General features: G+C 44.6%; 1 protein-coding gene across 1 annotated transcript in view; it reads right to left on the reverse strand.

Moving 5' to 3' along the window:
- Positions 1-15,922, reverse strand: part of SNX5 (sorting nexin 5) — a 317,483-nt gene that overhangs the window by 79,172 nt on the left and 222,389 nt on the right. Inside the window, exons 8-9 of the mRNA XM_085611758.1 lie at positions 13,210-13,315; positions 8,769-8,844 (exon numbers count right to left, since the gene is read on the reverse strand). Of these exons, the coding sequence (XP_085467884.1) occupies positions 8,769-8,844; positions 13,210-13,315 (182 nt within the window). The remainder of the gene's footprint in view (positions 1-8,768; positions 8,845-13,209; positions 13,316-15,922) is intronic.

Here is a 15,922-nt window from a genome sequence, read left to right on the forward strand (position 1 = left end):
CCATATCGGTCACTGCAGAGTAACTTCCCGTTCAAGCAAACCAAGTGGCAGACTGGCAGTCTTGCCACTTCCAGGACTCGAGCCTGTGGAAGCTGGATCCTCAAGTTTTCTCCAAGATCTCGGAAAGGTGGGGCCCATTCCTGTTTTACCGGTTTGACTCATGTCTGGACCATCAGGTGGTCATATTCTTCAACTGGAGACCAGATCAGCAGGAAGTGGCCAACAATGCACTCCTCCAGGATTGGAGTCAGGAAAGGGGCTATGTGTTCTGCCCCATTCCCAATGATCACCAGGGTCCCAGCCCATGCCAGAAGACAACAGGCAGAGGTGGTCCTAGTCGCACCCATTTGGAAGTCTAAAGTTTGGTTTCCAGTTGCAATTGAACTTTCTTGGGATTTTACAATTCATCAACCCATATTCCAGACTCTTATCCTGAATACAGACCAGACTCTCCATCATTTCGTGATCGAGGGCTCCCTGTGCTTGATGGCATGGTGGACTACAGGGGACGCTGAAAAATCCAGGACCTTAAAGACAGGCTAAAGATCTCTTGGCCAAGGCTTGGGCCGACAGAATCAAACATTATAGGTTGGACTGGAAAAGATGGGTGCATTGGTTTCTGAGATAGGGCACGGATCCTGTGGGAGCAGATTTAGTGCAAGTGCTCACTTTGTATCCAGTCTGGGTACGGCTAGTCTGGCCTGTCGGTCGATTAATGCCTTACGTTCCACTACTTCAGCGGGACATGTCCAAACTGATGGTTCCCCGGTTGGGTAGCATCCTTTTGTATGCAGACCCCTTTGGGGGGGGGGGGGGGGGGGCTTAGTCTTTCCCTTCCCCTGGAATTGCACCACTTTGCTCTTTGGGATGTCAATCAGGTCCTTAACCTATTCCTATCCTGGCAACCTGGTGTCCTGCAGATGGGTCTCGGATGTGAGAGAACTCAATATTACAGGTAGAGTATTTCCCCCAGAAGGGTTCTCTTTTACTTTCAGTAGACAGACTAAGTCTAATACCAGAGATAACACGTATCCAGCTTTCCTTGATGTCCCCAAGGCGTGTGTGGTACAGAACCTCAAGACTTATGCAGAAATGATGGACGAGTTTAGTCTGCTGGGTGAGCGGCAACTCCTCATCACACTACGTAAACCGCATAAGGTGGTCTCTTCTCCAATGATAGCCCTCAGGGTCGTGCAAGAGGTTAGTACGGACTCCAGGGTGTTTGGGGCGCGCACTTAATGGACTCGAAGGCGTTCAGCCTCTGTGCCCGTTTAGAGGACATCATGAATGCAACAGATTGGTCCTCAGATTCAATGTTTAAGAGATTCTACTTTTTTTTCCCCTTCATCTTTTTATTCATTTTACAACAAATAGTCACATACATTCTCCATTTAGCATTGTGAATAATTGTACATTGTTTCATTGCAATAATTGAGGTAAGAATGATTACAATCATAATAAGTCTAAATCTTGCTCTCCCCCTTGTCGCATGTCCATGTCCACTGATGGGGATACACACAGGTTACCATCATGTACGTTCCATTTGCCCCATTTCTTATCCTATTTCCTCGGACACCCTCATGATCTAAATACTTCCGTTTCTGCAATCATACACATGTCGAACTCTTTTACCAACACTCAGGGAGAGGGTTCACCTGCCGCCCCCATCCCTTCGCAATCTCACGTTTGACCAGGGTGTAACCCAGTGTGGTCAGTTGTTCAACCTCTGTGAGGTCAGTTGGCTCCCATATGTTAAGACCTAGTTTCGGTGTAAGGATTAATTCTTTTCCCAGGGCATTCTGGATATGTGTCGTAGCCCCTTCCCATATTTGCCGCATTGCGGGGCATTCCCATAGCGTATGATAGAAGGTTGCGTGTTGTTGGCAGCCCCTAAGGCAGAGCGGGTCTAGTCTAGCACCTATCTTCGCCAGAGTAACCCCTGTTAAGTAAGACCTATGCAGGATTTTGAGTTGTATCAATCTGCAATGGAGGGTAATGGCTGCTTCCTAAGGGGACATTAGTGCAGTTTGCCAAACCTCATCTTCAATGGGTCCTAGGTCTCTTTGCCACTGCTCTCTAAGTCTGTGGAACATGTCAGGTAGATTGTTAAATAGTTTTTTGTAGGTCAGTGATATTGCTTCTGAGTGCAGTGGGCCGTCAAGGAGTCGGTCTTCCAGCGGTGAGGACTCCAGGATGTCTGTAAGATCAGGTAAAGTTGTTGTAACGGCGTGTCTAACTTGCAGACACCGGAATACCTCCCCTTGGGCCATGTTGTATTTTTGTCTAAGCTCCTCAGACCTAAGGATTGAGCCCTTTTTTACCAAATCCACCACCGTAGAAATTCCTATAGTATCCCACTTATCAAAGCCAAGTTGGTGACACAGGTGTCCCAGTTTCTGTGTACACCACAGGGGTGCGGCTTTTGTGAGGACATTGTACCATCCCAGCTGGGAGTTTGCCTGATGCCAGATTGTTATAGTGTGAGATGTGGGCCCAAAATATCACCCCTTACTTACTTTTGAATACAATGCCCCCAAATATCCAGTAGGGCCAGCTTGATATTTGTCCAGCAAATAAGCTGGATCTATAGGGGAGCGATAGATCCAGTGACTGACTACCAATAGTTGTGATGCCCAATAATAGAGCCTGATGTCTGGGAGGGCAATAACCCCATCGTACCACCCCTTTGTCGACTTTCTCATCGCAATGCGGGGAGATCCACCGTCCCATAGCAGTGTCCGGACTTTGCTCTCTATTCCTGAAAAATAAGCATCAGGGACCCGGTTCGGACAGTTCTGAAGGATGTAGAGAAAGCGCGGGAGAGCCAGCATCTCAAAAAGGGCAGCCCGGCCCACCAACGAAAGAGGTAAGGACCTCCACTGCTTAACATCTGCACACAGTCGGGGCAGTGGGGGTACGAGATTGCAGTCATAAAAAAGGTGGAGATCCGAAGTCATATATATATTCCGAGATATCGGAAGCCATCAGTAGCCCCCTCTACTTTGCAGTCTGCAGGGAGTCGCGGAACCGGGCCTTGAAGCACGAATAACGTCGACTTGCTCCAGTTGATGGCATACCCAAAGTACTTCCCAAAGTTTGTGAAAATATTTAACACTCCATGAATAGACCGATACGGGGAGGCAAGGTAGAGCAAGATATCATCGGCGTATAGGGATATTCGATCGCCGTGCCCTTCCGCCAATTTCAGGACCCTTACCATTACATGCCGCTGCACCCACGCAGCTAGTGGTTCCAACATGAGGGAAAAAATCAAGGGGGACAGAGGACAACCCTGTCGAGTGCCTCTTTGTAATGAGAATGTTCGCGACGTATAGTTGTTGACTCGTACTTAGCCCTTTATATCTGTGTAAAGTAGTTTTACCCAGCCCCAAAACTTTGGGCCGAAGCCCATCCGCTTCAGGACTTCAAATAGGTACGGCCACTCAATAGAGTCAAACGCCATAGAGGCATCTAGGGACAATACCACTGCGTCCTCCTCTATGAATTCACGGCGCGCAAGTACATTGTGGAGACGCCGAATATTCAGTGCAGTGTTTCTTCTTGGCATAAAGCCAGACTGGTCCGGATGGAGCAATGAGGAGATGACCGGGACCAGTCGCGAGGCAAGTACATTCGCTAGAATTTTAGCTTATACATTAATTAGCGAAATCGGTCTATATGAGCCACAGCTATCAGCTGGCTTCCCTGGCTTACGAATCACGACTATGGATGCCAGGAATTGATCCTCTGGCAGGATCCCCTTTTCGTAACTTTCATTGTACACAGCTCGTAGGTGCGGGGCTACATGGGTGGCCACTAATTTTAGAAATTCAATGGGAGTCCCGTTGGGTCGCATCGCCTTTCCCGAATGGATATGACTTATGGCCTTCTGGATCGCCTCGTCCGTCACGTCCTCGTCTAGGGTGTCCTTGTCGGTGTCAGATAGCATCTGCATGTCACTATCGGAAAGGAACTGGCGGGAGTCTTCCGCCGTGTATGTAGTAGAGGGGGAGTAGATTTGCTCTAAGTGATATGCAAAGACTTCCGCTATGTCCCTTGGATGCGTGATCTGCGTGCCGTCATTGAGAGTCGGACTTGGCACCCACCTCTCACCTTGATCTCTTTTCTCTAACGAGGCCAGGGTTTTACCCGCCCTGTCCCCTAATTCATATAGCCTATGCTGAGTGTGGAGGAGTTTGGCCATCATTTGTTCTCTAGCCCTAATCTTATATTCCTCCTCTTTAAGTGTGAGGCGGTGGTGAGCGTCCTCTGAAGGTGCATTGGTGTTTTTGACTTCCAATTGCTGGAGTTCGCTTTCCAGTTGGACTAGCTACTGGAGTCTCTTGTTAATATACCCAGTTTTAAGAGACAATGCCAGTCCCTTCAGAACTACTTTAAAAGCTTCCCATATGGTTAGTGCCGAACCTACATTTTCTTTAAAATAGTTAATGGTCTGCATGTATAGTTCCTCCTTAATATAAGGGATTTTTAAGAGCCAGGGATGGAGGGTGATCGTGGTCCGCGGTTGGTAGTCACCGTATGTAAATTCGACCCACACCGGGGAGTGATGAGAAATACCCCTCGGCAGGGCGTGAGGATTGCAAAAGTGTCCAATTGAAGCTGTATACGTTAGAAAATAGTCAATGCGGGATGAACTCTTCTGTGTGTTAGAAAAGTAAGTATATTGGGCGCCATCCGGCTGCAACGTACGCCAGACATCGGTCAGTCCCATAGCGGTGGTAAAGTCTTTCATTAACACATTCGGTCTCGCCCCTGGCCTTTGTGGGAGTCTATCTCTTTGATCGTCTATGGTCATATTGAAATCCCCCCCCCCCTCAGGATCAGGGCGCCAATGGGAAGATCTGTTAATATTTTGCCCAAGTCCGCTAATTCCTCCTTACCTAGTGCTGGTGGAAGGTATAAGGAGATGATATTCAACGCCCTCCCCTCCCATTGCGCCACTAGGATCGCAAATCTGCCCCCCGGGTCAGCTCACATATGCTTCACTACGAGTGCCAAGTTCTTTTTAACTAGAATACCCGTCCCTCGAGATCCCGAGGTATATTCAGCATGTATCAGGAGCTTATAACCCCACCTTGTAAGGGCCTTACTTTTATTCCCGGCCATATCTGTCTCCTGTAGTAACAACACATCGGATGCCCGACGCTTAAGATATTGTTGGACTATTCCCCGTTTAATTTTGTCCCCCATTCCATTCACATTCCAAGAAAGCACGTAGAGCGATGTTTCCATTCTACCCCCCATCATCCGAAGTTAGGACAGATGAATTGAGACAATCTAAGAGTTCTCCGGGCCCAACATCCCTGATCTGCACATTTAGTTTGCAGCGGCCCCTTTGCACAATGTAAGTATATTCACCCGCATCAGCCCGGGTCATGATTGTCTCCCCTCTGTGCCTAAGGTCAGCAACGGAGAATGTACATGACTCAACGTGATCTTTGATTGATAGACTCAAACCCATTTTGCGAAAGTCTGCCCGTAGTAGGGACACCTCTATGTGAACTGAGTCTATGCGGGCCTCTAAGGAGGTGCGCACTAAACTTATGGCTTACATGATGTCGTGGAGTGTTAGGTCATGTTGTTGTTGAGGATTGTTGTGTGTGTCCAGAGCTCCTGTTTGTGGCTGGTCTCGATCCTCCCCCTGTTTATTCCATGCAAATTTGGCCAGTTTTTTGTTAAAACACAAACAATGCGGCTGACCAATGTTCAGCACCTCAACTTCAAAGTAAATATAACAGTCCTTGATCTGTGCAAACAGCGTCCGGAGCTAGCCGCACTTTTGCTCCACTGAGGATCAGATACACAATTCTTTAGAGAAAGTGACGGTGCACCAGAAAGTGAAGTTAAACAAACCGCTATCCAATTTATCCAAAATTATCCTTTATTCTTGTACTCAATCTTTAAAATCCAACCGAAGAGGACACCAACTGTGATATGGAAGGACGGCCATGATTTTGGCTGGTTAAAATACAGTTACTCGTTCTGCTGTGCTACTACCATTAACTAATTATGGAGGATTGCGGATTGGTATTCATTTGAAATTTAATACCATGGACTTATACGCATCAGTTTTTTAAAATTATAACTACGTCGTTGATTTGATTATTGTTCATCGTTAACGGAGGTCTGTGGACCGGTATTGGATGTTATTTGATACATATCGACTCTTTGGATTGTTTGAATCAGTACCCTTTTTGGATCCAATATTTGACAAATGTTTTGCCCTGACGAAGTTCCATTGGAACGAAATGCGTTGGCTGTGGTTGGATTTTAAAGATTGAGTACAAGAATAAAGGATAATTTTGGATAAATTGGATAGCGGTTTTTTGTACTTCATTTTCTGGTGCACCGTCCCTTTCTCTAAAAAATTTGGCCAGTTTGTTGTGGGCCGTAACTTTGGTTCCCTTGCCAGTCGCCATGGTAGGGTTGCTGTATGGCGAAGTTGATGGTTCTTCTGAGAGCAGTTCCGGTATTCGCCGCAGCCTGCCCAGCGAGGGTGGTTGTCTCACCGGCAGCCTGTCGGGTTTCCCTGGGACTAGCCTCTGATATCACACTTTTCCTAGCTTTCCCGCCGCACATCCAAACTCTCGACATGCTGAGGATGGAAGCCCCTGTATGACCAGTCTTGTGTCAGATGGCCTCTCGTTTGAGTCTGTACGGGAAGGCACGCTAGCTTCACGTTGTCGATGCTCCGTTCAGCCCTGCGGTCTACACCTGTGTTCCTTCCCTGTGTTCTATGCCCCTATGTTGCCGTCTTTACGCTAGCTCTCTGTCACGGGTCAGCCGAGCCCACCATGGTGCACCACCGGTGCATAATTCAGTAGAGGCGACTTTTGGGCATCTGTCCATCTTCTCACTTGAATGCTCGATGGCTATTGGGGTGGAAAGTGTGTCTGTTATCCAGGGTCTTTATGGCTTCTTCGTTGTGCCTTCTCCTTCAAGCACCTCACATGAAAATGTTTCCCCTGCCTTCCTCCTAGGGTCTACGACGTGCTCACACCCCGCACTTGTACCCGGGCCCCCCTCCTGGCTTCCGGACTTGGAGGGCTTCAGCAGAGGCTAGCTACATTTGACCCAGCAGGCCACTCAATATCAGGCCACTATTGCACTTCGCCTCCTTGGTCGCAACTCTTTACTCTCTGCGGCATATGATGCGCGTCCCCACGCCCCGATCCAGTCTGTGTGTGGCTTCGTGGGGATCAGAAGATTGCTCCTTGACAAGCGCCCGTCACACAAACTCTTGAGTCCTCATCCAGAGTCTCCGCCGTGCCGCCATATTGTCTTCCTCTTCAAAGAGATTTCAGTGAGCCTTCAGGGGGTCGACACTTCTTTCTGAGTCCGCTCTAACACTTCTGGGCCCCTCCAGGTCTCAATTAGCGGCAGGGAGGGGGGGAGGGGGGGGGGGGGCACACGTGTGGTGATTACCGTTGTTGGTGCACGCCTCAGGAGAGGTTTACTATATAGGGCCTAGCCGGCCGTAGATGCCGGGGTCTCGATTTCGGGCTGCTGCAGCGCACCACATCCAGTGCTGCATCTTCTTACTCACTGCGGCATGTGGAGCGTAACTACGTGCTCCGATCAGGTCTGTAACAGCTCCGCGTGAATCGGAGAGCCACCACAGGTGAAGCTGGTAACAAGCACCCTTCACTCGGACTTCCGACTGGATGCTACAATGCCACCATCTTATCTGCACCGAAGCTTGGCCGTCCTATCTCGCCGCTGCTCCGGGTGCCACAGAGTCTCAGCTTGCAATTATTGTTGGTGGTTGATGGCAGGATACATGGGCTTCTGTCGATTTGGGTCAGATGCAGTAATTCACTCAGGATAATGAAGAATAGCTAGCGAGGGTATGGGAGCTTCGCTAACAAGCCGCCATTCCTCTCGGCTGCTAGCCACACACCGAGATTCTACTTTAAGCCGGTGCTGGATGTGGCTCATTTGATGGTGAGCAAGTTTTGAACTAGCATAACCCTTGCCTCCGGTCCTGATCCACAATGTAAATTCTATAGCTGTCGTAGCGGAAAGTTTCAATTTCATTAAGGACTCGGAGGTGAGGATTATCCCACCTGGCAAGGAATCTCTGCTCATTCCTCTTCCCATGGCTCGTAAGTAATTCGCCTTCTTCTATCTTTCTACGGATTACTTGCTTGTGTGAAAGCAGACAGTTCGTTAATTGTCCTATGGTTGCCATGTTCAAAGCAGATTGTCATGTTTATGCTAAATGTTGGTTATTTTACAGACCCTACTTATGCTCTCTCTCTTCTTAGGGATTGATGGTACCAAACATGTAGAACGTGCAGTGGCATAACTCGGGCGAAGAAAGAGGGAGCTTCAACAAGGACAAAGGACTTTATTTGGACAGATTGTTCATGATTGGTTGATACTGTTATTTACCAAGTGCTTCTGGGACTATAAGTTTTTTATATTGGTTGATAATAAAATGGCTGCTGTTTGGAATAAAGCAAAGGAAGAAAACAATCCTCGCCCTAGAGTCCTTAACAAAATTGAAACTTTCTGTTACGGCAGCTGGGAAATTTCATAATCTAAAGCCCTGGGACAAGTTAGTAAACATGGTAGGAACAGCACTAAACACAAGGATTATCCTTGAGACCAGTATGGTTTGTGTGTCGAAATTTAACATTCTGTTTGGAATGAACAATTCCCTTCTTAGTATGAATAGAACCTGTAAATCTGGTTACCAAATTATGTTCAAAATATATAAAGTCAATTAACAGTCCAGAACTTACTTCCTAACAACAGTAGTCTCCTCAGCAGCTAGACCAGTCATGCCAGCTGAAATATGTATGTAATCTTCAGCGACATCTGTTAAGACACAAAGAAGAACATTTAGTTCTTTGCACAGGGAGCACACTGCAAAAAAAACGCTGACTGGTTTCTAACGGAAGTTTGTACTGGTCCCCTCAAAGAAAACGGCTACTACCCAGATTAGTCTCAAATGCCGAAACCTTACGATTTGTCTGATCATAGATGCACTTCCTTCTCTAGCCATGTTCTAAGCTATGTACTTTAATCCCATATTCCAGTTTTGTTCCACATGGCTTTCTTGGCCTTTTCTTCATTTGATACGCTCTTTATGTGGGCCCTTCGTAGCCTCATTTAACATTGGTATTCATCTTAGCTAGGAATCCCAAATTACATTTCTTTCCTACCCTCACATGCTTTGTGTCCTTAAATTTCCTTCTGGCTAATCATTAATTTCTTAATGTATGTTACTTTTTTTTCCCTTATTCACATGAGCATTTCCTCCTCTAAACTTTCCATTTGTGTCTATGCCATTCCTGTATTATTTATTTATATTTCATCAACATTTCTTTTTTTGGCCCGCACTAGTTTTATAGGTTTCTTTTTCTATACTTTTCTTTTAATTCAACACCAAACAAGCACAGGAGTGAGTAGCTACAAACTAAACAATTACAGTACAAGGAAGGTGTACAGTTCAGTAGGCATACAAGTGGGACTGAGTCCGACATGCACAACACAGTTATAAGCAGCAACGGTCTCATTTGGATTTGGAAGAATCTTGAATGAATCCAGTGTGGAATGGTAGTGGAATATCTTAGTTTGAACGCTCCAGCTTTGAGGTTTCTTATGATAAAAATATAATCAGAATGGAATGCAGATTCAATGTTAGACTCTCCTGATAATGACTGGGCTACAGACTTTTTTAATGGTTTCTTTAAATGCAAGATTAATTTGCCTTCTATAGGCTGTGGCATTTTCTAACGTGAAGTTACGCAGCAAGGTACACAGAGGCACCTTGAAGCCAATTTGAAGATATGTGGTTCAAGGGGTAGGGCAACAAAGTTAGGGAGGCAGAAGCATGGAACTGAAGGTTAGACATGCTGCTGTTTTATGGTGAATTTCAGTAAGAGAGGGGGAAATTTCTGTAATCCACACAGTATGAAAATTCCATGGAATGGGGGATTTGAGCATGTTTCTAAATACAGGATTGCAGCCAGGAAGCTCGTAAGCAGAGTGAGCAAAGAACCTGTTAATTCTGGGGTCACTGTTTACAGATATTTGAGGTGAAAGTGACAGAAACTGAGATATTTTACATGGAGAGCTTGTGCGGACATTCAGAGAGGTCAGTCGCAAAGATTGGGCAAGTTGGTAGACCTTTTCATAACATGATTAACACTACAGCAGGTGTACTGAGTTACAGATGGTCAGACTGTCCAGATCTCTGTAGCTTCTAATCAGTACTTAAGGTTGGTTATGCCAAATGTGGAATCGTATTCCAAAATTCCACTTTCTACTGGCTGCGATAGGTCAATGTTCCTCTCGCTCAAAAATGTTAAATGTCTTCCTATCTATTCTTGTATCCACTTAAAAATCAATTACAGTGCAGCTGATCCTTTGTCTCATCTTTTTCTCCACACTTGTTTGGCCAACTAGAACGATCTCCAGTTTTCACATCATATACTTATCTACCCACCTCCTGGAACCCCATCCAAATGTTATTGCTCTATGTTCCTGCACTAACACAAATGCTCTTGAAATTATACTTGCATCTTAGACTCCTATCAATTCAAATGTACATTTGTTCTACAGTGTCTAGCTAAGTCTGTATTCTGCCCCCATATGTATAACGTATGCTTGAAATGCTGTATACATTGTTAGTCGGTCATTACTCTACAGTGCAATAACATACATAATTGATACCAAGACTTCATTACAAAATAAGCTTTATGTAAGGCCAGAATTTATTTCTTGAGCAGTAAAATTAGAAGAAAGGAATAAAATATGACTAGTTTACGGATTCAAACAGAAAATTGACCCATTAGGGCAAAGTATTTGGAGGACTACTATGTGGAAGACCAGAGGTATGTAAAGTCTGGAAGTACTCTTTGTTGCTCCTCAGCACCATACTTCAAAATTTCTGATATAATAGATATTCATTTTATTTGTACAATACTTTAACATATTTGAGCCTTAGGGGACTTAAATAGACTAAAAACCCTTGGTCTACTCATTAACCAAGGCCAGCAGCTGAATATATGATGTCACTTCTAGCTCCTTCATTTATAGATATTAGTACAGCAAGAAAAATGTCTTCACTTCGATAACTTACATGGGAGGTGACAAACATGAAATAAAGCCTTTACCTTCCCTACTTCACACAAATAAGACCACTACAAGCTCGAGTGCAGACAAAGGATTATGCCCAATTCAAATGATTTTTTGGGATTTCTAGAGTCTCTAAAGTCCTAGCATATTGCCTCATAACCATGCCAGAGCACTGGGTACATGGTAAACTATAGTAGATTAGTGCTTAAAGTTTGTGCAACAGTTTATAAGGTCAGAAGGGGTAAGATGGCAAGATTGTGATATCATTAATCTAACATGTAGCTTCTGGCTTTAGATAAGATGTCAAGAAGGTGCTGGCCAGTAAATTTGACAGATGGGTGCCACAACAAAAGTGTGGTTAGAATCAAGTTCAGAAGGGTTGAAAGTCCTCGATCGTAGCAAGTCCCGTGCATGGCTATGAAGAGCTCGGCTGTACTGCCCTGGGTCTTCGTTTTGGATTCTTAAACTCACTTTGCCCATCAATCAAGCAAGCTCGATGAGATTCTCCTCATTTACCAAACACAAAAGCAATACTTTAATGTCAAGGGGGTGATGAAGGACCCCCTGCTTCCCCCACCACAATTTTAGAAATGATCTATCCTCAAAATCTGTGGTACAGGTAGTTGTGGCAGCCGGAGTTCTAAATAAACAACATGCCTAACAAAGACTCCCCTTTACTCCTCTCATATGTGTAATTAGAGGGGAGATGCCCATAGGGCTCCCCATGGAAAATGGTCTGCCAGTCTCCATCAGGCTTGAGTTATTCAAGTACTATTAAACGCATACATCAGAGGCATGATTGAGGCAAGTGACCCCCAGTTATGGGGACTTGGCAGACAATTGCTTGGCAGATCCAGCAAGGAGTCTCCACACAGATGTAAAGTAAAAAACAAAAGGACTGAGACACTGTACTATAGCCTTGTGTCCATCAAAACTACTAATCACCTCATGACCTAGGCTGGAGGGGCACTACCAACCCCATTCATACAGTGGGCAAACTTTTGATTTATTAACATTATAACTGGGACCTTATGTTGGAGGGTCAGGGGGACTTTATAAACATGGATGACCAGCAGTGAGCCTGCACGATTATCAAGCTCACTGAAGGAAACCCCAAGATAAGCTACAAAAACATGTATAGGCATGGCATATTTAAGCCACAAACAGAACGTTTATTCCAACAGTTCAGAGTTAAGATGAACAGCCTTCACCTCATCAGCGCATAGTCGAAATATAGTCCCTTCAAGTTCTATTTCGTGGGTGCTGAATCTTGTGGTGGCCAAGTTGTCTAAGCACCGTCTGAGGAATACCTTTAAGGCATTTACTGAAAACCGTGGACTTAGTTTTTGGTTTTAGATTTAAAGTCAGAGCATTCCACAAATGTAGTCATCAGTGTCAAACAGTCCAGAACCATAACCTTCACAGATTAATTTTGTTGTGCTACCGGAGCTTTCCAGTTTGGGGGCTTCATGTAATCACATTTTCTCAGTTTCAGTTGTAGTCTGGCCAATTTATTTGAGACATGCTGTAAAAAGAAGGGAAGTGTAAAATATATTTCAAAAACTCCATTCGGTTCTAAAACAGGCTTCTCCAATGTGGATCATAAAGTATGTTTAACTGGTTACAAATCAAAGATGAAAATCTAATTCATCACATGCCACCTTTCTTCAGATCCTCTGTTTCATAAAGCTCCTCAAGCCACGGGGAAAATTAGTTCTCTCAAACAGCAAGAGATTCTGAGGCTCAAGTCAAGAGAAGATGATTTGCCAAGTAAGAAGTGAGACAATCCAAAGTATTAGATGCTTGCCCATCCATTACGTTCACTAATTAGTTGCTCATTTACTGTTACCGCTATGCAAGACTTATTTTTTTCCGTTGGCTTCAGAAGTTGTAGCTGAGTAAGCAAAAAAAGTAGTATAGAACGTTCCCCACCTTATTCTTAATTAAGATCAAAATTTTCCATTAGTCAGTTTGGAAACAACAGATGAAGCAGAATTATAACAGTGATCAAACAGTGTCAACGCACATCATGAGACTAACATTTAGCTTTCAACAGCAACTACTAATAATTTTGTGAGTAATCAAACAAAATGTATTTACTTCGGTGGGATCGTGTCATTTTATCTGCTTTGGCATTTGCATCCTTTATTCTGTTGTAGTAGTTCACAAGGAAAACCTTTTCTTGCTCAAAAAACTCATCTACCTCCTGAAAGAAGAAATAAAAGAGTTAGAAGAACAAGTCATCAAACTCAAAGCTATAGGTTTTGTTTTTTTATTTCAACTGCTTTACAGCAGCCTATAAAACAAGCAATTTAGAGGCAAATGTGTGTTTCTCTATTGTGAGGAAGAATGGAACTGTCTAAATTCAGCTAAAAACTAAAACACTCAAAAAACAAGTGGGGTTGATTTTTGTCTAGTTCATGCACAAAGTGATATGCATCCGTAAGGAAGCAAATTAAAAATCCATTAACACATGCAGACAGGCACGACTAAAGACATCTATTCTCACAGAGCGCAACAAGCATAATAGACACCATGAAATCCAAACGTTGAGAACTACTAGTACCGATGCTCATAGAACTAGATTCATGCATGCAGATGAACACATATGAAAGCATGCATCTATGCGCCCTCACAAGTAATGCACGGATTCATATATGCACAGTAAAAAAAGTTAGTTACCTACTTTTGGTAACATCCCTTATAGTAGATAGTCTATTTAACTGCTGGTTCTTCACCTTCTGAATTTTCCACAGGGGAAAGAGTGGATCCAAAAACGTTTCCGCCAGCAACTGCTCCAGTGTGTCAAAAGGTGGCACTATCAGTCTTTCATAGAGACCTTCTCCCACCTCCACAATATCATACTTCTAGACAGAAAGCATCAGTAACCGACTGAGAACCCGGACAGCGTGGAGCATCTAACATGGAACCTTATTAATACCTAGAAGTCTACCCCACAGATGGACACAAAGGTGGCTGCAGTTAGATAGAGTATTCAACAGAAAGAGCATTACCAAAAGGTAAATAAATTGTTCTTCTGATGGATGCTTCGTACTACAGAGTCCTCACCTTTTGAACTGATATCAAAGCATTATCTTTCAAACAGTAAAGTTTGAAATTAGTGGACTTCACACCAAGAGATCCTGCAAAATTGAGCGGTCAAAATGGCACTCCCAGCAGGCAGTAATTCCTGGTGAAAGTGTGGATGGACACCCATGTAGGTACCTGGCAGATGTCCAGCGCTAAGTAACCATTACAAAGGCCTTAGGCGTGGTGGCATGGCCCCCAAAGGTACTTAGGAGACTCACTTTCAGCCAAGGCATAGCATTTTTCATGCACATAAGAATGATCAGTCTTTGGACTTGTACTTCTAAGCACAAAAAGATGGTCATCCCCTCGGTGCTCCTTAGTCCGATCGATAAAAACTGAGGTCCAAGAGAGGTAGCCTGTCATTCTTCTTAGAGGGATGTGGCAGATAGAAGAAAATGGGGGGTGTAATGAACTGCCCCGCATTGAACGATACCATCTCCATCTTTGGTAGAAATTATGCCAGAGACCGAAGCATCAGCTTGCCTGGAAAGATGGTAGTAAACTATTGTTGTGCTGACCGCGCATGCAGGTCATAGACGAAGCATGGAGAACAAGATCGCAATGAGGAAGAAAACTTTAAGGGTCAATAGCCTCAAGAAACACTTGCGCATATGCCCAAAAGGTATCCGTATCAAGAAGGTAAGAAATTAATTAAAATCCCACTGAAACGTAGCAAAAGTCATAAGAGGAAACCTGCATAAAAGCCCGTTTAAAAACCATAAAAAAACAGCACAACTTGTAGCTTAAACAGGGAGGGCTGATCAGGGAAATGTAAACATGCTGACAGGACCATGGAATGACTTTACTGGGCTAGATATAGGACAAACAGAAGTACATCACAGAGTTTAGCCTGCAGCCCATAGACCAGGCTGTCCTTGAACTAGGTCTCAAACCTTTTCCATTAGCCAGAATAGACTGACTTTGTGGACAGGCCAAGACAACATCCACTAAATCTTGAGACAGATCGAATCTGCTGAGCTGAGATGCTCCTTCATGACAATCTTCTAATCCCGCTCTGCCCTGTTTCCACGCCACTTCGTTCTGGAGTATATATGTGCTTAATAAACACATTCAGTCATTCATGCATGCATGGAGATAGGGGCAGGCTGTCGAGGTGCGGGTATAGCACAGTGGCTGGTTGTTGGACAGCAGGTCCACCTGAACATATGAAAGGAAAGACCGAGGGTGAGCATTTCTAGCCAGATGCTCAGACTTAGCAGGTTGGAGTACAAGATCCTCCTAGTCCAGACTGGGGCTATCAGGATAATTTGAGCCTGGTCCTTCCTGAAAACACAGTGAAGCTGAGACAGAATGATCCAGAGGAAACAGGAGTTCCACAGAAGGTGGAGCGCGTCTCCCAGGGAGCCTTGAGATAGTATCTCTAGAGCTAAAAGATTTGACAATGAGCATTTTTGGCAGCAGCTAAATACTCATGGCACACCGTACTGGGCAAACATGCCTTGAACTACTTGCAGACTCTGGTTCAGTTAGATGGCGTCTTTTAAGCTGGTCTGCTTCTGATAAAAGACAATGCCAAATGAGTGATAGCCAAGTAATTACCTGAAGTTCCAGCTTCCGCCAAGTTCAGAGTACCTCCTGGCACAGTATGTGACAACACATCACCCTGTTTGTTACAGCAACATGGCAGTCACTGTGTCTGCCAAAAATTGCATTGAACTGACCTTTATTGAAGGTAGGAAGGTCTTGAGAGCCAACCAGCTGG

Source organism: Triturus cristatus, chromosome 6 (assembly GCF_964204655.1).
Source record: "Triturus cristatus chromosome 6, aTriCri1.1, whole genome shotgun sequence".
NCBI lineage: Eukaryota > Metazoa > Chordata > Amphibia > Caudata > Salamandridae > Triturus > Triturus cristatus.